The sequence below is a fragment of the Epinephelus moara genome, chromosome 23, assembly GCF_006386435.1.
Source record: "Epinephelus moara isolate mb chromosome 23, YSFRI_EMoa_1.0, whole genome shotgun sequence".
NCBI classification, from domain to species: domain Eukaryota; kingdom Metazoa; phylum Chordata; class Actinopteri; order Perciformes; family Serranidae; genus Epinephelus; species Epinephelus moara.
The window spans coordinates 21213300-21236429 of record NC_065528.1 but is presented as its reverse complement, the minus strand read 5'-3'; the positions used below and the strand labels follow the sequence as shown (position 1 = coordinate 21236429).

Genomic DNA, 23130 nt, shown 5'->3' with positions numbered 1-23130 from the left:
CCATATTGTTGTCAGACAATGAGACCAACAATTTGTTGTTTGTGGATTTAAGTCGATGACGCACAGTTTCCCATCACCGTGACAATTAGCTGCTGCTGGCTGCATCCCTCTCGCTCAATACTGGACCAGTTTAAAAAATGATTGTTCCCTTTAGTCACTCAAATGGGAAAATAGGCTCTATGTTGAAAAGAGTTGCACTTTAAGTTTGCCAAAAAAAATCATTCATAGACAGAAATGTTTTTGAGTTATCTTAAAAAGTGATGTTATATACACTCACTGCCCACTATATTAGGTACACCTGTTCAACTGCTTGTTAACACAAATAACTAATCAGCCAATCACGTGGCAGTTACCCAGTGCATTTAGGCATGTAGACATGGTGAAGATGACCTGCTGAAGTTCAAACTGAGCATCAGAATGAGGAAGAAAGGTGATTTAAGTGACTTTGAACGTGGCATGGTTGTTGGTGCCAGAAACTGCTGATCTACTGGGATTTTCATGCATAACCATCTCTAGGGTTTACAGAGGATGGTCCGACAAAGAGATGACATCCAGTGAGCAGCAGTTCTCTGGGTGAAAATGCCTTGTTGATGCCAGAGGTCAGAGGAGAATGGCCAGACTGGGTCAAGATGATAGAAAGGCAACAGTAACTCAAATAACCACTGGTTACAACCAAGGTCTGCAGAAGACCATCTCTGAACCAACAACACGTCCAACCTTGAAGCAGATGGGCTACAGCAGCAGAAGACCACACCAGGTGCCACTCCTGTCAGCTAACAACAGGAAACTGAGGCTACAGTTCACACAGGCTCACCAAAACTGGACAATAGAAGATTGGAAAAACGTTGCCTGGTCTGATGAGTCTGGATTTCTGCTGTCACATTCAGATGGTAGGGTCAGAATTTGCTGTAAACAACATGAATCTGAATCTGTGCCACAAAGAATTAAGGCAGTTCTGAAGGCAAAAGGGGTCCAACCTGGTACTAGCAAGGTGGATCTAATAAATTTGCTGGTAAGTCTGGGGTCAACTGGACCTCAGAGGTCTAACTTCCTGTTAGAGATGTATCAGTCACACATACAGAGCAAATGAGAATCCATTGTCTTTAACCATGTTTAAACAGTTGGGGTGTCTGAGACCACAGACTGAGATTGGTCATTCTGTTGAGAGGAGTTCGTCATGTGAGTTTAGCACTGAAGGGAACGTCTTTCTGAACTAGTCTGCATTAAATTAAGATTCCTAAATATAGCTTTAAGCTTTTGACAAGTTCCGTTGTTAAATAATTTCAAGAGGAAGTCATCTCTCCTCCAGTGCTGTTACCTAGTCTGGGTTTCACTGGAGACAGAAAATAGTGCTACACTCTCTCTAAACGACATAACACACACACACACATACACACAGCTCTCCGAGAGGCACCACTAATTAGACTTGGTCGTCTCACAAACTCAACATGTTGATATCATCTGATCGAGCAGACATCAAAGAGGCTCCACTAATCACATGCCAGGCTCTGAGCGCACCAAGCTGTAAATATTTAAGAAGATATCAGACTTGACTCGTTGACTCGCAGGAACTCGCAGCCCCACTTTCAAACATTTCAGAAGTTAGCATAAATCAGCGAGGACACATTTTGTTATGTAAAAATAAGAATGCTGAATCAAGAATGTATTTGTTATGCATATAAACAACCTGATTTTGAAACACCATCTGCTGGAGTCCTCGCCGAATCTGTCCATCTCACCCACAGGACCAATTAGATCATCTCAGAGAGATGATGGCCTGGCTCTGTGCGGGAAACAGCTCCTTCTACAAACACTACCAGCAAACAGCCACGTACACATGTGGCTCCGTACAATATGGAGCCAAAATAAATGAATAAGTAAAACAGAGGAGTGTGTGTGTGTGTGTGTGTGTGTGTGTGTGTGTGTTTTATCTCTTGAATTATCTTCTATTATGAAATGATAAAATATTGGATGTGGTGATGTCATGTTAGGGTGCATCCAAAATGTCCGTCCTCTGGACTTTTGGACTGAGCTGTCGCGGACCTGAGCTGTACGTAGTGTGGCGTATTTACTGTCATTGCGTAAAGTCTGCGAGGACAGAGACTACCAGTGGCTGATAAACAGACCTCAAGACTGTTTTACTTGTTGCCATGGAAACTTTAAACTATCACTGCTGTCATATTCATATATATGTCACATAAGTTGATGAATAGTGCCGAACTCATCTGTCCCAGCAGATAACAAGATATAAATCCCATGTATAACCTTTTCTGTGACTAAACAAAAATGTAGGCTTTTAATACATCTCTATATAACAGAGATGGGACGATAACTCAATTAATCAGGTATTACTGACATAAGAAGACCTTCTTTTGTGTTTTTCGGCCAATTTTTTTTAGCCTATTACACTGCGCAGCCTGATAGGCCGCAATAATATAATGCATTTTCAGTCCCTCTACAGCCTGTACTCATATCTCTGTATCATGATGTGGTCGAATATTATTTCTGGTCTTCACAATTCAAGTAGTTTTTTATAGACCTATACTTCTGCGTTGAATCCACGGCATGCCCATGGCGTAGGCTCTGCGTAGCCTGACATGTACCTCCCCAGAAATGTAAGTACACGTCGCAGTGACGCAGACCTCCTGTGTGTTTCTGTAAGCTGAAACCATTTCCCTCAGTGGAAACAAAGCTTTTATTTACTTTAATTTCACAGATAAGAAACAATAAAGTGTGAAGACAATAAAGCCTTCACAAAAATAGCATTTTAAGTCTTGTGTGTGATTTATCCTGGCTTCATATGAGCAGAGGAAATCTCGGCTCGTTGCTAGGCTAATTTATACAATGTAAAATGCCATGGCCATGTGCTAACAACGTTAGCATGTTATTTTTGTTTGGAAAACGTGTTTAGTATCAGAAACTTGTTTTGTCAGTGAACCTTGTGAGTTGTAATGGAACCAAATTTTGTAACGTTACCTTTGTTAAATGCTGCTGTTGTCCCTGGCTTCATATGAGTAGAAGAAAAGTCTGCTAGCCACTAAGCCAATTTATACAATGTAAAATGCCATAGGCTTGTGCTAAAAACATTAGCATGTTGTATTTGTGGGGAAAATGTGTCCAGATAAAGACAAGTGCTTTGTCTGTGAATGCTGTGAGTTATAGTGAAGCTGATTTGTGAACTTGTGTTTGAAATTGTCTCTGTTAAGCCATGTTTAATGTGTGTTTAATGTGTGTTTAATGTGTGTTTTGAATCAACTAAACTTTACAGCACTTCACAGAAACCCCACTGCCGACTAGTGTTCTGGAGGTGTAACTGCAGAGTGACACAGACACACCACCGCACAAGTATAAATGCTCACAACGGCGTACGCAACATATGTAGGCTATGATGTAGGCTCTGCAGCACAAGTATAATTCCCGCTTAACTATCAATAACTATTTTAGACATTCCTTCTTTTTTTTCGGCCACTGAAAAAAACACAACAAACATATTGCATTGTGGATTATTAAATCAGTGAAGTCTGCTGAAGTCTGCACCGTAAGCAGTCTCTCTGGAAGTCTGCAGAAAGTCCACTTTTGGCCCCTTGTGGACTGGTTGAATTGTGGAATGGACAGCCCTGAAATCCAGACATTTGAATTCAGCCTTAGGGTTTCAGCTGTGCCTCTCCATTGTGTTTCCTGTTTCCCCTTCCTAATGTCTCATGTTTGTTTTCAGTCTGTCTCTGTGTGTTTCCTGGGCATGGCCCTCCGGTTCCCTCCTCCTGCTGATCCTCCTGAGTGCCAGCAGCTGCTGAACCTGCACACCTGAACCACATCTACAATCACAGCAGTATAAAACCCCAGTGCAGACATCCAGACTCTGCCAGATTGCTTAGTCATCTCTGTGGTTCACCATGCCCAGCCTAATTCTCATCTTCTGCTACTTGATTTGGACTGCTCCATCTTCAGTGCCTCTGCTGCTTTCCCATGTTTTATCCAATTGCACAGGATGAACATCAGCACAGAAAAAATAACGTTTTAAGTGATAATACATCAAATAAATTTGGGGCAAACTTAAAAATGGATATAATGTATGTAACATTTATGAAATTAATTAAACAACTGCAGTTTTTTGGGTGTGAACAAGTCAAGTTGTCCTATCTTGGACCTTTCTGGTAGGCCTGGCCCCATCTTGTTTTTGGTCACACTAGCTTGACACCCAATAAGGAAGCACTTTGATAACCTCTTCTACTTCCTGCCTGCGGGGTTGAACACACCACCAGGCACTGGTGCCAAGGGGCCAAATAGTCTGCTGTTCCAGGAGTGTAAATCAGCCTCATTGAGCACAAAGGAAACAATACATGCAAATCATCTTGTCTAATTACAGCTGAGTCACATCTTCCTCCAGTGAAGACAGTCTGTATGTTACACCTAACTACCAATTAACTGTAAGCTGCCCGTGTTGTTCAGAAAATGAAAGCTATTCACACGTGATGGCGACATGTGTTCCATATCTGGTATACATGACTTCTGACAGCAGGAGCAACACCTGAGCCTATGTGTTCTGAGAAAACCACTAAAGTTAGGCAGGCCCATGACACATGAAAGATTTCCTCCCACTGTTTGATACTACGCTTGCATGGCAAACATATGGGAGCAGTGGAAGCATATGGCTGGTGCCTTTGTGTCTTGGTGTCTCAGTGATCTTAAGTTCAGGGGCATTAGATGTGGTTTAATTGAACATTCAGGCATACAATGACACATCTCTATACTAACAATTTGGTTTGTTGCAAAGACTTTTTTCCATGTGCTAATGGAGCAGGATAAAGAACAGGGGCGTGACTTACCATGGGAACACAGGGGATATGTCCCCTGCCCTTAGATGGACGTCAGTATTGGACACCACTTTATAGAATAAAAAAAACTGCACTTACACTTCTGTGTCAAATCGATGCTGGACCCTATGCCGTAGCCTGACGTGCACCTCCTCAGAAATGTAACTGCACGTTACAGTGAAGCTGAAACCATTTCCCGCAGTGGAAACAAAACTTTTATTTACTTTAATTTAACAGATAAGAAACAATAAACTGTGAAGACAATAAAGCCTCCACAAATTTTGCATTTTTTTTGCATTTGTGTGTGATTTATCCTGGCTTCATATGAGCAGAGGAAATCTCTGCTAGTTGCTAGGCTAATTTATACAATGTAAAACGCCATCGGCTTGCGCTAATAACGTTAGCATGTTATATTTGATTGGAAAACGTGTTTAGTGTAAAGCCCTATTCAGACAGGATCAGTTTAACGTGGAGACGTGGGGTAAAGTAATTATTACCAGGGATTTTAGTCCTGTCCGAACGCGCCATGTCTGTAATCATTACAGATAATGTCAGTAAAAATTAAAGCGACTTTTACCTTCTGTAACACAGGTGTCCGATGGACGTCTTCAGACAATTTAAATCAAGCTAGCTAATGCTACATGGGGCATTTTCATAAAGAAATCATGTTGGAGTATCTATCACTGTAAACACCTTTGTTGGACTGCTGCTATTTATTTATTTTTACGTTATTAAAAAGAAGCAGTCAGTCCGACACTCAGCTTCTACATTCCACATATTCATTACAGTTTATATTTTTGTGGATCATTTATAGTGTTCGTAACTTAGCTGCTCCGACAGGTGATAGGCATGTAGCAGGGACTGCATGTAGAAAGTGGAGAAGTAAATGAATGTCACAGCCCCAGCCATGTTACTACTTTCCCTTTGGTTTTCCTTGTCCTCTGTTTCCCCTCCCCTTGTCCGTCTCTATGTATGTCTGTGCTGTGGGCGTAGCAACTCCCTCACTCTCCTGGGTTCGTTAACTCACCTGCTTCCTGCTGCTCACCTGAGACCCATCCAGTAATCAGCCTTGCCAGATTGCAAGATCGTTGTGTCTACCACTGTGGTACACTCACGCTTCAGGCCGCTGTTGAACTGTGAATTCAACTTAGACTGTTGCTTGTGTATTTTTTTCGTGGATACTTAGGTTTTCCTCTGTCATAGGATCACTGCCTACCTACCTGTTTGACCTTCTGCCACGCTCCCAGCCAGCCAAACCCCTCCAACCTTGTTTTGGCTTCCCTGCAATCAGCCCGCTTCCCTCGCCTTCAATCCCCGGATTTTCCCCTACGGGTTCATTATCCTGGCAATGAAACCCCATTTTTTTACCACTTTCTTTCTGAGTCTGAGTTCTGCGTTTGGGTTCATCTTGTTGATCGTAATAATGAATCGTAAATTATAAAATGAACTAATGTACCAGAGGTTGTCGTACAGATGGTTGACAAATTCAAACCAACATGAAGTGCCTTATTACGGAGTCAGGCCACCACTTCAGCTCTGTTGGGTGGATTAACTCCTCCTTTCCTCTACATTTTATTTATATGTACAACCTTTAAATAATCAGGTCATTTCATTGAAATCAAGGCGGCCCTATTCTGCACTTTTTTCACCAATGGAATATGTCAATATATTGATCAATTTAATCACTTTTTGCCACATTTTGCTGTTTAAAACAATTATTACAATCATCTGTTTGATGGAGGGGACACATCACATGTTAAATTATGAAAAAACAGATGTGTTTTGTTCTACCACGGGTAGGAATATCTGAAAAACTAAAACCCTTTCAAGGATTTGTGCCTATAACTGTGTTTCCTCCAGCTCTGATATCAAAATTCCGCCCCTGACAAAGTTTACGTATTAAGTAGAATTTAATTAAAATCCACAAGCACCTTGATTGTTCTCAAGTAGAGGACATCATCCAGATATAACTTTATAACAAATATGAAATACCCATATTAAATTTATAGATGTACACATATAAAAAATATCTATATGATGAATTTTCATATGGTATTTTATGTTTTGACCATATATGTTGAAATTTAGGTTTTACATCCAAGTTTATGACAATAGCATCTATACAACATATCATTTTGATATTATTATTATTAAAAAATATTTTTACATATAAAAAATAAGCATGTATTCATGGGCTATGGGATGGATATATATGTATGTGTGTGTGTGTGTGTGTGTGTATGTGTAACCTATATCTTATGTAGTAGATATACATGCACTCACACACATATACATAGGTTCTTACTTCATATTAATGTACGAAAATTCAGTATTTGTTACATCTCTGTATGGGCCTTGGGTACCAATGAAAATGATGATGGAAAGAGACTGCTGACTCACTCTGAGGGAGTTTTCTGCTGGTAAAAACATGCCATTAAAAACCACTAAACCTAATGTGGACCAGCCAGCGCTGACCTGTGCCAAGTCTTCAACCTTGAGTTTTAAGATTGTGCATGTGTCAACAGCGACCTCTGCTGACAGTTTACCTTCAGTACAGCTGGCTCCATGTCAAGATTTGAGGAAGTGAATGAGGGAAGTAAACCCCTCAAAAAAGGCATGTAGTGACCTGCGACAGTTTTTGTCAGATGTAGTAATAATAATATTGATAAAGTAAACTTTCTATCTGTTGTAATTAATTTCACTGAAGTTTCTGGTCAGCAGGAATAGAGATGAAAAGAATGTAAATAAGACATGACAGTCAGTGATGTCAGCAGAGGTGTGGTATTTGCTTTAACTCTGAAAGAGGACACCTGTTTCGACGTCACTGATCGAGGTGTGTTGAGCAGTACAACAGGTTTTCTGATTTGCATGAGTTAAGTTTTGATTTCCTTGCTCTGGCAAAGTGCTTATAATTATGTAATAGTATGTGTTGCCAACACGTCTATACCTGTAAATTTCAAATTTCAAAGTCTGACTGCAATCAGATGAGTGAGTGTGATATGAATTGTGAGATGCTCCCCTGCAGCATTGTTCCTGAAACCACATTAATTTCATCTCCAGAAAAGTTAAAACAGGAATAAACACATGTAGATCTTTGTTTGGTTCTGATGGTAGATTTATTTATGAAGCTCCTGTTTCTGGATCATAGAGAAATCTGTGTATTGGGGTTATAAATGTTATCTTACTGTAAACAAAAGTTTAAAAAAACAACAACAACCTGTCAACCTGTCAACCTGCAATCATGCATTTTAAAAACAGTACTAAATAAGATCACTAGGAATGTTTGTAGGGCTTTCTTATTTTCGGAATATGTGAACGTATTTAAGCATTGCTTTTCTTCATATAATTTCAGATTCTAGCTCCTTAAATAAAAAGGAAAAACAAAACAAAGTTAAGAATATAATAAAAATGTCTTCAAAGAGGGACAGAATGCTAAAAACAATGTTCACCAAGGAACTGATATCCTCTCTTGACTTCATCTGTACTGGATCACATACTCTGGATATATTTGATTCGGATCAAATATAACAAAAATCTTGGGATGTTCAATATCATCCACACAGCTGTAGTGTGTGTTTTCAGAACTTCCATCGTCAGGTTTTCGAAAAAATGTCTGTCCAGCAGTTGATTTTCCGATAATCACCCTTGCCAAAAACATTATTTTGGTATATTTACCCTGTGCACTTTGCGTTCCCCTGCCATACAGCGGCAATGGATCCGTGCTAATCATGCTGTATGTGTCTGCAAATGCTGCATGTATGGCAAAATATATTCCTGCATAAAAACAGAGAAACTCAGATTAGTCAGATCTACATGTGCAGTTACTGACATTTTTTTGCACATACAGCAATTACTGTGTCATTTAACGTACCTTTGCCATACACGCCACTTCGGGATAGTCGTATATCAAAGTTGTACTTGCAAATGCTGTCAACATTTCTGATTTCGGTCCCATGAAAGAGTCTTCTCTCTTGAATATCTTTGACGCCTTGAAGCCTCATTATCTGCTTCTTTTTCCTTGGACACAAATAAAAGAGAAGAAGCTTTTGGTTACAAAGAAGAGGTATAATTAGGGGAATGAAGGGAGACAAAATCCACAACCTACTTACCGACAAAAGATGTCCCACAGGTCCAAATTCTGTATCCTGCTGATTGATACAATGGGTTTGTCCAACAGCCCATCTGTCTTCACATAATTTGCCACAGTCTGATACTCTGGGGTGTGTTCACTCAGAGGGATTAACTGGAAAATATATTTAAATAAACATTGAAAACAAACAAAGATCATTACAAGAATGTTATGTTTAGAAACTCAAGTTACTCTGACTAAGTCAATTTGGAGATGACAGAAACAAAGGCCAAAATTAACGTGCCGGAATTACGTTTCTAGTGAGGTAATTTTAATTTGTCTTCATCTGATATAGAGATGCACAAAATGAGGCTATTAGACAGCTAGCTTGCTAATGTAAGCTTAATTAAACAGCTCACTGTACTGGTTGTTTGCAAGAATTTTGTTATGACTAGCAAGTTACTGTGACTAAATTACCTTAGAGTTGACAGAAACAAAGGTCAAAATTAATGTGCGGGAATACGAAATAATGTAGTTTGTAGTTTATGTTAGTTTGTTGTCACCTGATATGGAGAAGCACAAAATGGGGCTATTGCACAGCTAGCTTAATTAAAAAACTCACGGTACTGGGTGTTCGCAAGAATGTTGTTACGATTAGAAACTCAAGTTACTTCCAAGATGACAGAAATAAAAGGCCAAAATTATCGTGCAGGAATATGAAATAAATTTAGTTTTGTGTTAGTTAATGTTAATGTGTTTTAACCTGATATAGAGAAGCATAAAATGGGGCTATTAGACAGCGAGCTTGCTAATGTTAGCTTAATTAAGAAGCTCACAGTACTGGGTGTTTGTGAAAATGTTAATATGATTATAAACTCAAGTTACGTTGGCTAAGTTACTTCCAAGATGACAGAAACAAAAGTCAAAATTAATGTGCAGTAATATGAAATAAATTTAGTTTCTAGTTAGCTAACATTTTTTTGTTGTCACCTAATCTCTCAAGACAGATTCTGCAATATTTCCAGATTGGTTGTCACCTGATATGAAGAAGCACAAAATGGGGCTATTAGACAGCTAGCTTGCTAATGTTAGCTCAAAGCTCACGGTACTGAATGTTTGCGAGAATGTTGATATGATTAGAAACTCAAGTTACTTTGGCTAAGTTACTTCCAAGATGACAGAAACAAAATTAATGTGCAGGAATATGAAATAGATTTAGTTTCTAGTTAGCTAACATTTTTTTGTTGTCACCTGATATGAAGAAGCACAAAATGGGGCTACTAGACAGCTAGCTTGCTAATGATCATAAAGCTCATGGTACTGTTTGTTTGCAAGAATTAAATGTTGATGTGACTAACTCAAGTTACTAAATTACTTCAGGTATGACAGAAACAAAGGCCAAAATTAATGTGCAGGAATACAAAATAAATTTAGTTTCTAGTTAGCTCATGTTAATTTGTTGTCACCTGATATGGGCAAGTGGGGTCAACCTTTTCCCAGAAGATGGGAGCAGCACTGAAGCAGGAGCAACTGTGGGAGGAAAGAGAAGCTAGTTTCCACCGTGCTGAGTTTCACTTTCATTTTGCAAGAAACCATACTGACATGTCCATGAGTCACTGCTGTGCATGTAAATCATTTGATATATGTTTAAAGCCTCACCTTCTCTCCACGTTGCCCCGAAGGATTCGTCTTTGCCCTCCTGTGCTGAGGTCAGTGTGTAACATTACTGTATAAGAACACAGAAGTCATGTCAATGCAGTATTTAATATATAAATGAAGACTTAATGTGAACAAGAAAATGTAGTCAGATACCTGAGAAATCGATCCTGCTGTGATGGTTGCATGAAGATGTATTAACCACCGCTTTTGGGTTTCTTTGGTAATAGTTTTCAATATCCTCACTTCTGAGGGGGTTATTGGGGTCATCCTGCGGGATGGATAGAAAGTAACAAGTTAAGCTGTAGTACATCAGACAACCTGCTCTATAAAGTCTTATAAGGTAATAGACATGATGATGTAGATCATGATAGACAGTGATCTAAATTAGTATTCAAAATTTACCTCAAATTTGTGCCATCTTCCACAATCTGCCAGGAAATACCAAAACCACGGGGTGTCCGATGTGTCCATAAACTCCATGTCTTTACTGTACCACATTGTCCTGACACAATTTAAATAGATATCACAACAAAAGCTAAATAAGTAAGTTCTAAAACTGGCTGTATTCTCTCTGGTTTCCCTCAGGTATCTATTAAAGTTGACACTGATGCACTGACTCTTGAATGAATGAGATGTCATTAATAGCCACACCCCTGAGGTAGGCTGGCTTTCCTCACTTCAAAGAAAAAGGAATTGCATAAGAAAGTTTCCCATCAGTCTCTGAAATGTTTTCAAAAAGAAATAATGCGCTTAATTTGAAAAGTTTATTAGTTGTAACGTGCAGATTACAGACACACACATATAGCTTCACACACCCCAACACTCACTCACACACAGCCGTGATAAAGACATCAGATAGTGTCTTCACTTGTCTGCATTTACTATGAGGAAATGCAAGCTTAAGATCTTGTACTGTTACGCCACCTTGTGGCAAATACAATGCTCTGAATCCTTTTGCTTGAACACACGCACACACAGTCATTCAGTGAATTCAACAAATGCACACAGCAATGCAATATTACATTTTGTGGCTAATTTTTATAACAGTACTGTACATGTGCTGGCTACATTCATTTTTTAATTATAAATTTACACCAGGTGCAAAGAAAACCTGCTTATTCCTCAAAGAAACGTGTTCGCAGGTGGTGACATCACACTCAGATGGTTATAAAGGAATGCTTCACAAAATGCATAATGACCATTTGTTTATCAGTTGATCTTTCGCTAAGCCCCGCCTCTTTGTGATGGTCCAACAAGCTGTCGGAGTAAGCATGGAGCCCACACTGTAACTAACTGCACTCCCTCCACCCCAACTCCTCCTTTTCATGATGTGTCTGACTTATCAATGTCATTTCTGTTTGTCACTGATGCTGCTCTGTTCTGTTCCCAGGGGGGTCTTTGCTGCTGCTCTCCCTGCCTTAGGCTTTCCATGTAGGCGCATGGAAGGACAGGGAGAGCACACCTCCCTGCCCTTCCATGCGCCTACATGGAAAGCCTAAGGCAGGGAGGTGTGCTCTCCCTGCCTTAGGCTTTCCATGTAAGTGCGTAGAAGAGGCTTTCTACATAGGCCTGAGGAAAGGCAAAGGGGCCCCAGAACAGAGCCATACCGCCAAATATAATTCTGCAAATGGAAAAAAAGTTTTTGTTGACTAAAGTGTTCCTGACTGAAGTGATGTTTTAGGTTCCCAATGACTTTAATTTCTAAAGAATGTTCACCTTTTTTGGATTCTCCGTTCACCATGGAAACATGCCAGAGAAATAAAAGCTTTCTTCACATATTCCACGTAACACACAGGAAGTAACTGATATACAAATGGTCATTTTGCGGGTCAAGTATTCTTTTAAGTCGAATGAACTGATCTACTTTTGCTTTGGAATGAACTCGGCTGCAAACACCCACAAAACCCAACTCCAGCCGCTGTCAAGTTTTCTCAAGTTTGAAGTCAATGTTCAGAAAAGATACACAGAAACATATTGCTCAAGGACCACAAGACATCACGACTTTATGTCATTGTGACACAGTTACAGAACCTTTCATGGAAAGGGGGGAAAGTGCACTGATGCATGGTTAAAAATAATGCAGAGGTAGAAGCGTTTTTCTGAATAAAAACAAAAAAACTAATCCATGCCTACGTAATACATTGTACTAGGTACACACAGATATGTTGATGTGACTAACTGACGGGTCACGGTGCTGAATGAGTGAGCAGGAACGTCTTGTGGTTTTTGGTTTCGTCCTTTGGAATAATGTCTACATGACTTGTAAATAAGCTCATGCGTGGCACTGTGGATGTGGAGGAGGGGCTGTGGCCGATGGCAGGACACCACCTGTAACCTACAGCAGGGATACTCAACTTGATTTGCCCGGGGCCGCTTTCTGAAGAGTTGTTATGAACAGGCTCCATTTTGATGCACTCATACACCTTATTTACATTTAAAGTAAGAGAAGAATTCCCAGTATTTGAATTGCAGTGTTAATTTTGGCAGCTACTTTAGATTTGGTCTTCACTTGAGATGAAAATGCGAATTAGTTTAAGTCACATTTTAGTCATTTTTATCCTTCATACCTGGGCTAATACAGGTTAGGGCTGGGCGATATGGACAAAAATTCATATCTCGGTATTTACAGGCTGACTGGTGATACACGATGTATATCTCGGTATTTTCTACGAAATGGGCAACATGTTTTCAGCTGGAAGTCAAAGCCACATTTCAGATGTCACAAGCACTTTTATAAAAACAGACTGCGATCTAAATAAAATTCAAAGACAGGGATTTTTCCCCTGTTTTAAAATATACAGCTGCACAACATGTAAATGAAAAATTATATCAAATAAATAGCGGGGCTGTACAGTTAACGTTTTTGCACACAGCACTGGAGCTACAGAGGTTTAAAGGTTTGCAACATAGGAAACAAAACTATAACATGAGTAAAAACGTATCAAGTAGGTTTGAAACAATTAAAAACACTTTGTGGAAGGAGTTAAAAAGTCGTTTTCCACATCTCACAGACTGATTTAGTGTAGCATGTGCAACATACAGACCGATGTCACACTGTGGACTAACAGACAGATTAAACAGAGGAGTTAATGAGTGAGTGAGTGAGTGAGTGAGTGAGTGGGGCGGAGCTGTGTGGACAGTATGAGAGAGGCGAGATGCTCACTAGTATGCGTTATGTAACGCAGCTTGAGCCTATATCAATATAAACAGTGTTGTCTAAATCAATATCTTGCTTGAAAATGTATCGATATATCGTACAGTAATAATTGCACTATTATGTTATTCAAATCTGCGCCTTGCGTACTACATGGTTGTCTTCTGTGTGTCTTGTTGTATATGATGGTTGTAACTATGTGCCAAAGACAAATTTCCCGCTTGGGACAATAAAGTTTATCTTATCTTATATCGCCCAGCCCTAATACAGGTATCAGAAACTGGAATCAAGGTGACAGGTTGTATCATGTCTTAAAATTTAGACTTTTTTTCTGCAACTACAAATAATTTCTTCACATTTACAAACTTGCATTCCCCCGGCAGAGTTTTTGACAGGTTTAAGGGATGATTTATCTGCACACACTTACTGATCACCATTAAAAAAGCTCAACATCTGTCTATTTATGGTCTCAAAAACTTTGAGATCACAAACGTGACAACTAGGATTTGTTCCAAGATTCATCATAAACTCAGACATATTAATCCCACTTTTAAGAGGCAGAAAAATAACTTCATTTCACCCTGAAACAAGCGGAGCTAGCTGCTAACAGCCACCACTGCAACTTACAAACTCCACAAATCTATTCAACAGCTCCATCATCCACAATCCGACACATACAGCTGCTTGTTTACTGCCGAATTACAGCTCAAAACTCTGATGAAGGTATGAAGGTATTAATCTGGGTTGTCACAGTTGTTCCTTTTAACTCGCACCGTGTACAGCTGTAGCTTTTAAATTTCATTGTACTGGTACAATGATAATGAAGGACTTCTATTCTACTCTATTCTAGCACTGACTATTTAGTTTGAGTTTGCTGACATATAGGCGCTCCGACCTCACATCGCTCATATCGCATTATGAAAATGCAAGTACTGCCGTTCTTGGCTTCCTAGTTTAAAACATTTTTCTATGAAATTTCATTGAAAAAACTGGTCATTTATTCTCCTCTTTTCTAATTTCGAATGTCCGATAGTATACCACTAACATTTTTGTCCCGTCTTGTCTCATCGAAGAAAATTAATCATATGTTTCGTCATTGTTTTTATGATCTATTTTTAGCTTGTCAGTGTCTCTTGTTGACAAACTCTTTTTTGTCATAGTGTTCTTTAACGAAATTAACACTGTGTTACAGTGAATTAGAAAATGGTTGGCGGGCTGCCCAGGACCCTACTGCGAGCAAGATTTGGCCCCCGTAAGTTGAGTATCACTGACCTACAGGCTGCAAGTGCCTCTCTTATTTTAAACTGTGCACAGATATTGAAGAAGCAAGCACGTTTTTCTGCATCTAATACAAAACTGCCACAATGACTGATCTCACATCAGTAATTTCATCCTTTTTACACTGCAGAGGGGCGTCGGTGGCTTAGTGGATAGAGGAAGCGCCCCGAGTACAAGGCTGTTGCCGCAGCGGCCCGGGTTCAACTCCAGCCTCTCTCTCCCCCTTTCACACTTGTCTGCCCTATCGATTAAAGGCTAAAATGCCCTCCCCCAAAAAACCATCTTTAAATATCTTTTTACACTGCAGAAACATTCCGACCACAAGTGCCCGCTCCAGAATACACTGTACAGTACACAAACTGTACACAGAGTCTTTATTGTCTTCGTTTTCCCAGTTTCTCCAAAGGCACTTTATAGATGAGCCATGCTCCTGTTCGGCTCTGGATCAGACTTGCCTTGTTGTTGGGCCTCAGTAGAACTCAATCAGATACTCTGGGTAAATCTGATTGCTGTCAAAAATGACATAAATCTTTGGATTGGCCATGTCGTCCACACAACTGTCGTAAAAGCTGGTGAAGCTGGTGTCCTTGGAGGGCGGCCTGCAGTACATGGGATGACCGACTGTGTATTCTCCGACAAGAACTCTGGCCAGGAACATGGACTTGTAGGGCGGCTCACTAGCAAATATTGGAGGGGCGAGGCCGTGTCTCTGCAGGGTGGTGTTGTGCTTCCCTGTGGTGTGACAGAATTTACTGGAGTATTTAGCATCCCGGGCGAAGTAGCTCCCTGTGGGAAAGAAAAATAAAATGTTAAAATCAGACACAAAAAAAACAGTGAATTGTTTCATGATGTTACATCACAAAACAGAAGGATCTACCTTTCCCATAGACATCGCCATGGCTTCCTGTGAGCCGCCAGTCAAAGTTAAAAGTACATATAGCTTGTATGTTGCTGTGTCCTGTGCCATGAAACAGCATTCGCTCCTCAATATCCAATGTGCGCTTCACTTTTCGCAACTGTGTTTTCTTCCTTAGGGGAGAACCAGCGAATGACAACACAACACAGAGAACTGATCATCACTTTGTTTCTCCTTGTAGTCTCAAATGTAATGCATCAAAATCCATTGTTTCATTCTGTTGATTTACTTTGTCTGTAGTAGGAGTTCACAGCAGAATCCTCCACTAACACTAACAAACACTTGTGGACATTGTGCTGTCCACTCACAACACAGCAATTGTCTACCTGCAGAAGAATTCCCATAAGTCCAGGTTCTGAATCCTCTGGATGGATTTGATCGGATGATCCATCGTCCGTTCGTACAGTCTGGCGACCTCTTTAAACTCGTAGGTGTCTCTTCCAAGCTGGATGATCTGCAAAAACACAATCACACCTGAGCTACAAGCTGGTCCTTTGACAGTTTTCTTTGTTTTGCAGAAAATTTAAGAAGACTGCTTCTGGACAATCAGCATTTTCAGTCATGGTGGCAGATAAATGGAACTTAATTCTCACCCATATCAGAGAATGCACGAGTTTCAAAGCTTGATTTATACTTGTGCGTCAGCTCTATGCAGAGCCTACACTGTAGCCTACACTAAGTCGCTGTGAGCATTTATACTTGTACGGTGGTGTGTCTGTGTCACTCTGCAGAACATTAGTAAGCAGTGGGGTTTCTGTGAAATGCTGTAAAGTTTAGTTGATTCAAAACACACATTAAACACACATTAAACATGGCTTAATAGAGACCGTTTCACACACAAGTACACAAATCAGCTTCACTATAACTTGCAGCATTCACAGACAAACACTTGTCTTTATCTGGACACATTTTCCCCACAAATACAACATGCTAATGTTATTAGCGCAAGCCTATGGTATTTTACATTGTATAAATTAGCCTAGCGGCTAGCAGACTTTTCCTCTACTCATATGAAGCCAGGGACAACAGCAACATGTCACAAAGGTAATGTTACAAAATTCAGCTCCATTACAACTCACAAGGTTCACTGACAAAACAACTGTCTTACACTAAACACGTTTTCCAAACAAATACAACATGCTAACGTTATTAGCACAAGCCTATGGCATTTTACATTGTATAAATTAGCCTCGGGGAGATTTCCTCTGCTCATATGAAGCCAGAATAAATCACACACAAGACTTAAAATGCTATTTAGTGGAGGCTTTATTGTCCTCACACTTTATTGTTTCTTATCTGTATTAGGACCTTTATTATTCCTTATTTACATTAATGACTTTTCATCAGCTTGTAAAGCTTCACTACCTATTTTGTTTGCCCCTCTCTTCAAAAAACTGAATATCCTGTCTGTGTACAACATCAATATTCATCAGATATGTGTTTTTATATATATATACATGTTTTCGCCCTGTTCTTTACCATCTTCTTTTAAAAAAAAATTCATGTTAAATTCCCAACTTCATTCTTACACTACTAGACAGGTTGATTATCTTCATCTTCCTTTATATAAAACTAAACACGGCCAGTTTTCCCTCAGATATTCCATCAAATATGGAATGCTAAAAGACATATTGTTATGAGCTCATCATCCTTAAAATTTTTTTAAAAGGAATTTGTCATTTCAAATTGCATTGCATTGCATTTATGTATGTTTTATATGCCCTTTTTTGTAAATTCTATTGGGTTTTTGTGATCTCAAATAGTTTTTCAATTAGATATTTGTGTAGATTTTTGCTTTTGATGTTTTAATTGTCATTTTTCTTTTCTTCTCTTTTTCCTTTCCTTTATTTTTCTTTTCTTTTTTTGTATTGTAAATTGTTGGTTTCTTTTGACTTTTGAGAAAGGTGAGGTCCCTCGTATAAGCCTGTTGGCTTCTTGACCTCTCCTGACACATTTGTTTTTATCCTTTAATTTGGTTTGCTTTTAAATCTCTTATGTGTGCAAAAATAAATACAAATACAAAATTTAAGCAAATAAAAGCTTCATCAGCACCTGCACCTTCTTTATATTAAAAGACATGTAAACCTGACATTTTACAACATGGGACCTTTGAAACTATCTACTCATAGTGAGGCAGACATTTGTTTACCAGACTTTAGTAGCAACTGCTCCACCCTGAGTATATATACAGGAAATTCAGGACACAATTTAGCTTGTTATTTGATGATAATAATAATAATAATAATATAGCTGTTTCACATCTTTGCATGTCATGTCTTTATTTTTTGCACCAGTCCTGTCAATAAAAGTATCAATAAGTGGTGTCAGTTTTAATACTTGTATTAATGAAATCCTAACCAACAATGTGTTTGTGTATCAAACTAAGTGAACAGTCAACAGTGATGTGTGTTACCTGATAGGGCTCATCTGTATTGATTCTCTCCCAGTGACATGGAACAGGCAAGGCCGGATTATCACAAATAAACCTGATGGAATGAATGAAAGAAAGGAAACAGGGATCAGTATTTACATTTTTTCAGCAGTGTAAGTCTGAGTGTGTTTGCATTGTGTCAATACACCAGTGACATTTAGGAAAAACATGCGATAAAGTTAAAAAAATCAACATTTCTGAGATGAATGTGCCTTCTGCAGAAAAGCTCTTTTCTCTAGCTCCTCGTGTTTATGTTGAGACCAAAGTTCAGGGTCAGCTGCAGGTCGTCACCCTGTGGAGCTGGCAGGATTCCTGAGGCTGACACATGCTTGAACCCTGAACAATAATTTAAAGCATGGTATCCTTACCCCCAAACCTCACCCTGACTGCTCCAACATATCCCCTTGGTTGATGGCGAGATGAACAGAAGACATAAAGTTCTCTGCATGCCACCAGATCTTACCTAAAGCCAGTCGCAGAGTGGAGGGAGCGTTTGATCGGCCGCTGCTTCCCTGTCGTTACATTTATCTGCCGCATCACTGGTGAGGAATTCAGCAAAGATTAGAGCCACAAGAACTCACAATCATGCACAATATTCGCCGTCTGATGAAGTACCTTCAACCGACTCGTCATCGTACCTGAGAAGTCCAGTCTGTAGGTGTACTTGGCCGTGTAGAACTCCATGACGCCTCGCTGGTTTCTGTTGTAGCACTGCTCGATCTGAGCACTTGTCACAGAGCAGGCTGCACTGGGATCAATCTGACAGGGAGATTAAGAAACATACATTAGTCTAAGTGAGAGCTGAAAGGACGATTAATTGATCAGTCAATCGACAGACTATTTATCAAAAATGAAGTGTTCACCTGTGTGATAAACACATTGTGACAGTCTGTGATATCCCACTCAGTGACAGAGACTCTGATGCATGTGCTGCCCAAACCTACATACATTTTGGATGGGAATTAGCGCCCAGATTGACAAATTCAAACACACAAAATTCCCTTTTCTCGTCGTCTATTTGTCTTAGGAGATCCTTCACTTCTTAGAGATCTGAGTTCCACAGATGCAGAGTGGATTCAGACTGCGCTCATGCTGGGACACAAACTAATTATGTGTGAATGGAGGGCCTCTGATGTTCCCTCAGTCAGTTCCTGGTAAAGTACATAAATAAAGTAGACCTCCTCACGTTGAAATGGAACAATTGGGAAACCCACTTTAAGATCCCACACGGAAACCCTCTTGACCTCCATCTTATTGTGGACCATTGTGAAAACTGTGAATAATTTCTCATGCCTCCCTCTTTTCATTTGATGTTTATCCCTTTAAACGGGTTGCTCTGTATAGTTTATGTTTAGTTTTGTGGTGTGTAATGTGTTGAAAAATTATAATAAAATTCTAAATCTCAAAAATAAAATAAAATAAACATAGTGTCAGTAGAAAAGTGCCTTTTTAAAATTCAGCTATCATTGTTTTTCTTTCATTGGTGCCTTTTGTGATGTTCAATTTAAACAATGACACCAACACTTTTTCCTCATATACACATACACCACCAAGCTGTCAGGGGCTGCAGATGAAAATGAGCCTGTGTGGCTAAATCTGGCACATTTACCTGACTTAAGTGATCATGATATTTCAAAATAAATAATAAAATAAACATGAACTGCACTAGACAGCATTATAGACCCAGGTATTACAGTGTAAGGACGGTGAGACGGTCATGTTTAGGGCTGTGGACTACCTCAAACATATGCCACACTCCACACTCAGCGAGGTAGAACCAGCACCAGTTGGGCTCCGAGGTGTCCATCTCCTCCATCTCAGTGGACTCCTCCTCCGACGATCTGATGGCTAACATAGCTAAATCTGAAATTAATGAGGGAAGAGACGCGAACAAACTTAGGCAATTAGCAACTAAACAATCAGAGAATACGTGCAGACCAAGACGGTGTTTTCAGCCTGTGATAAATATCAAAAAGATGTTTATAAGTCATGGTCACGAGGGCATTTCATCCTGTAAACACAGTCCAGTAATACAGGAAACTGCCGAGTCGAGCTAGCTGGCATTAGCTGATGCCGCACCCGACTCTCCTCGGCTCAACGGGGGTCTTACCGGTTTCCAGTCCGCCTCTGACTGGGTTCTTCTCGGGATATGGATCCTTCGCTACAAAGTATTTTCGTCTCCCTCTGCCTTGTTTACTTTTATTTCCTGGTTGCGTTCGGCACGCGCATTACGTCAATACGTCAATGCGTCAATGTGATGTAACTGCGCAGCCCTGGGTTTGTCCTGACAGGTACAGAGTCTGCCTGGATACAGTCCAATAAAATGGTTTAATTATTAAATTAAACATAAATAAAACAGTGGGCATAGGGAACTTGAATGATAGAAATTTCAAACAGATTTTTTTTTTTTTTTTTGAAGTGTTATAGGAACTAATAAATGTGGACAAAAAATGGCTATAAACAAATAAAAAATAATAACTAAAATATATAATAATACATTAATGTAGAAATAAATACAGGATTACATAAAATATCTAAAAAGCAATATATAAAATAAAGCTGGAATAATTATGGAAACAAATACCAAAATAAATAAATGCATAAGTTGGGACCTCCTACCATATTAACATATAGACACAAAAAATGCAAACATCAATACATGCACTTGTACAATAATGTAGAGATAAGTTTAACATATTTATTTATTCATGTCCTGTTAAGTAATCAACTTCTACGTATTGATTCTTGCATTATTTCGATATTTATTTCAACGTTTATTTTTCTTGAGTTTATTTATTTATGCATTTCTTTATTTCTCTATTTTTTTGTTTATTTATTCATCCCAGTATGTATTTATACATTAATTCATTTCTGTATTTATTTCTGTATATATTTATTTATCTATCCCAGTTTGAATTTACACATTAATTTATTGCTGTGTTTATTTGTTTATTTATTTATTTATCCCTTTGTGTATTTATACATTGATTTATTTCTGTACTTATTTATTTATCCCCGTATGTATTTAAACATTGATTTATTTCTGTTTATTTATTTATTTATTTATCCCAGTATGTATTTAAACATTGATTTTTTATTTCTGTTTATTTATTTATTTATCCCAGTATGTATTTAAACATTGATTTATTTCTGTTTATTTATTTATCCCAGTATGTATTTAAACATTGATTTATTTCTGTTTATTTATTTATTTATCCCAGTATGTATTTAAACATTGATTTATTTCTGTATTTATTTATTTATCCCAGTGTGTATTTAAACATTGATTTATTTCTGTTTATTTATTTAATTATCCCAGTGTGTATTTAAACATTGATTTATTTCTGTATTTCTGTATTTATTTATCCCAGTATATATTTAAACATTGATTTATTTCTGTTTATTTATTTATCCCAGTATGTATTTAAACACTGATTTATTTCTGTATTTCTGTATTTATTTATCCCAGTATGTATTTAAACACTAATTTATGTCTGTATTTATTTATTTATCCCAGTATGTATTTAAACACTAATTTATGTCTGTATTTATTTATTAATCCCAGTGTGTATTTAAACATTGATTTATTTCTGTTTATTTATTTAATTATCCCAGTGTGTATTTAAACACTGATTTATTTCTGTATTTATTTATTTATTTATTTTTTATCTCAGTAGGTATTTAAACATTGATTTATGTCTGTATTTATTTATTTATCCCGATGTGTATTTAATTTCTTATCTAGTCCTAACCGCCATATCAATTTTTACTAAACTTGGTAGATATGTAGAACAGGATGCCTCAAGGTGACTGGAGAAATTTACCTCTAATTGGCAACTGAGTGGCGCTATAACAACAAAAAAATGCAATCGTACTCTCAAATTCACAAAACCTCTGTCTGAATACATTGCTCTTCTTAATGGGTTCAGTTGACTATTTAACCTGCAATTTCCTATGACCTGTATCCCAAACACACACCATGTGAAACTGTACGTGGGCAACTGTGCACTCAATGGGTATGGACTAGTATTATTAAATGTTGTAAAATTGTTAATATAATTGTTGTTCTTTGAATGTATTCTTTTGCTTATTTATGTGTTTTTACCATTCAATAATGATTTTAAGAATTTATTGTAATTTATTTATTGTATTTAAAGATTAATTGTATTTATTGTAGTTTTTATTCAACAGCATTTGATTGATTTGAATGTGTGGAAGTTTAAGGGCATGTTTTAGTTTAAAAAGATATTTATCTCCCATTTTAAATGCAATAATGTTTACACCAATATCACATTTATGAAGTGGATAACATAACAAAATAAAATACCAACTAAATATTATAAATAATATAATGGAAATTACTGCCCCCCGGTGTCAAATCCCAATTCTGAAAAAAATCCAAAGACTTATGACATCACTTTCTACTGTCCATCCTACTTCCTGAAGAACTGTAACTGAAGACACTTGGTAACTCTACTGCCTCTCTTCAAATGTTGGAAATATTATCATTTATCTCATAATTTCGGGCGAGGCTTTTAGTTGCCGTCACTGGTATGACTTATTTTATGACAAGGGAAATGTAAAAAATGATAATATAACTGGACTAAATTACATATTTTAGTGAGTTTAGTATGATTAGCAACACGTGGTTTGAGGTACTGAAGCTGCCATTATGTGAAATACAGATTTCATGACAACTGTCACTGGTGTTACTCGTCGTCACTGGTGTTACTGCTCCTCATGGTAACACCAGTGACGACGAGTAACACCAGTGACTATCTTGTGTAAATACGCTTTAGTAAAGGCTTA

At 38.3% G+C, this 23130-nt stretch overlaps 1 protein-coding gene and 1 pseudogene across 1 annotated transcript; both read right to left on the bottom strand.

The window, feature by feature from the left end:
• Nucleotides 1-8041: 8041 nt before the first annotated feature.
• Nucleotides 8042-10464, bottom strand: LOC126385111 (protein mono-ADP-ribosyltransferase PARP11-like; annotated as a pseudogene).
• A 231-nt stretch (nt 10465-10695) lies between these two features.
• On the bottom strand, nt 10696-20556 carry LOC126385110 (protein mono-ADP-ribosyltransferase PARP11-like). Its single transcript, XM_050036647.1, has 9 exons — nt 20432-20556; nt 20060-20184; nt 18960-19080; nt 18785-18860; nt 18304-18376; nt 16217-16344; nt 15852-16003; nt 10945-15760; nt 10696-10810 (listed from the first exon to the last, which is right to left on the bottom strand). The coding sequence occupies exons 2-8, from the start codon at nt 20174-20176 to the stop codon at nt 15444-15446; spliced, it is 984 nt and encodes a 327-aa protein (XP_049892604.1). The 5' UTR covers nt 20177-20184; nt 20432-20556; the 3' UTR covers nt 10696-10810; nt 10945-15443.
• Between the last annotated feature and the right edge of the window lie 2574 nt (nt 20557-23130).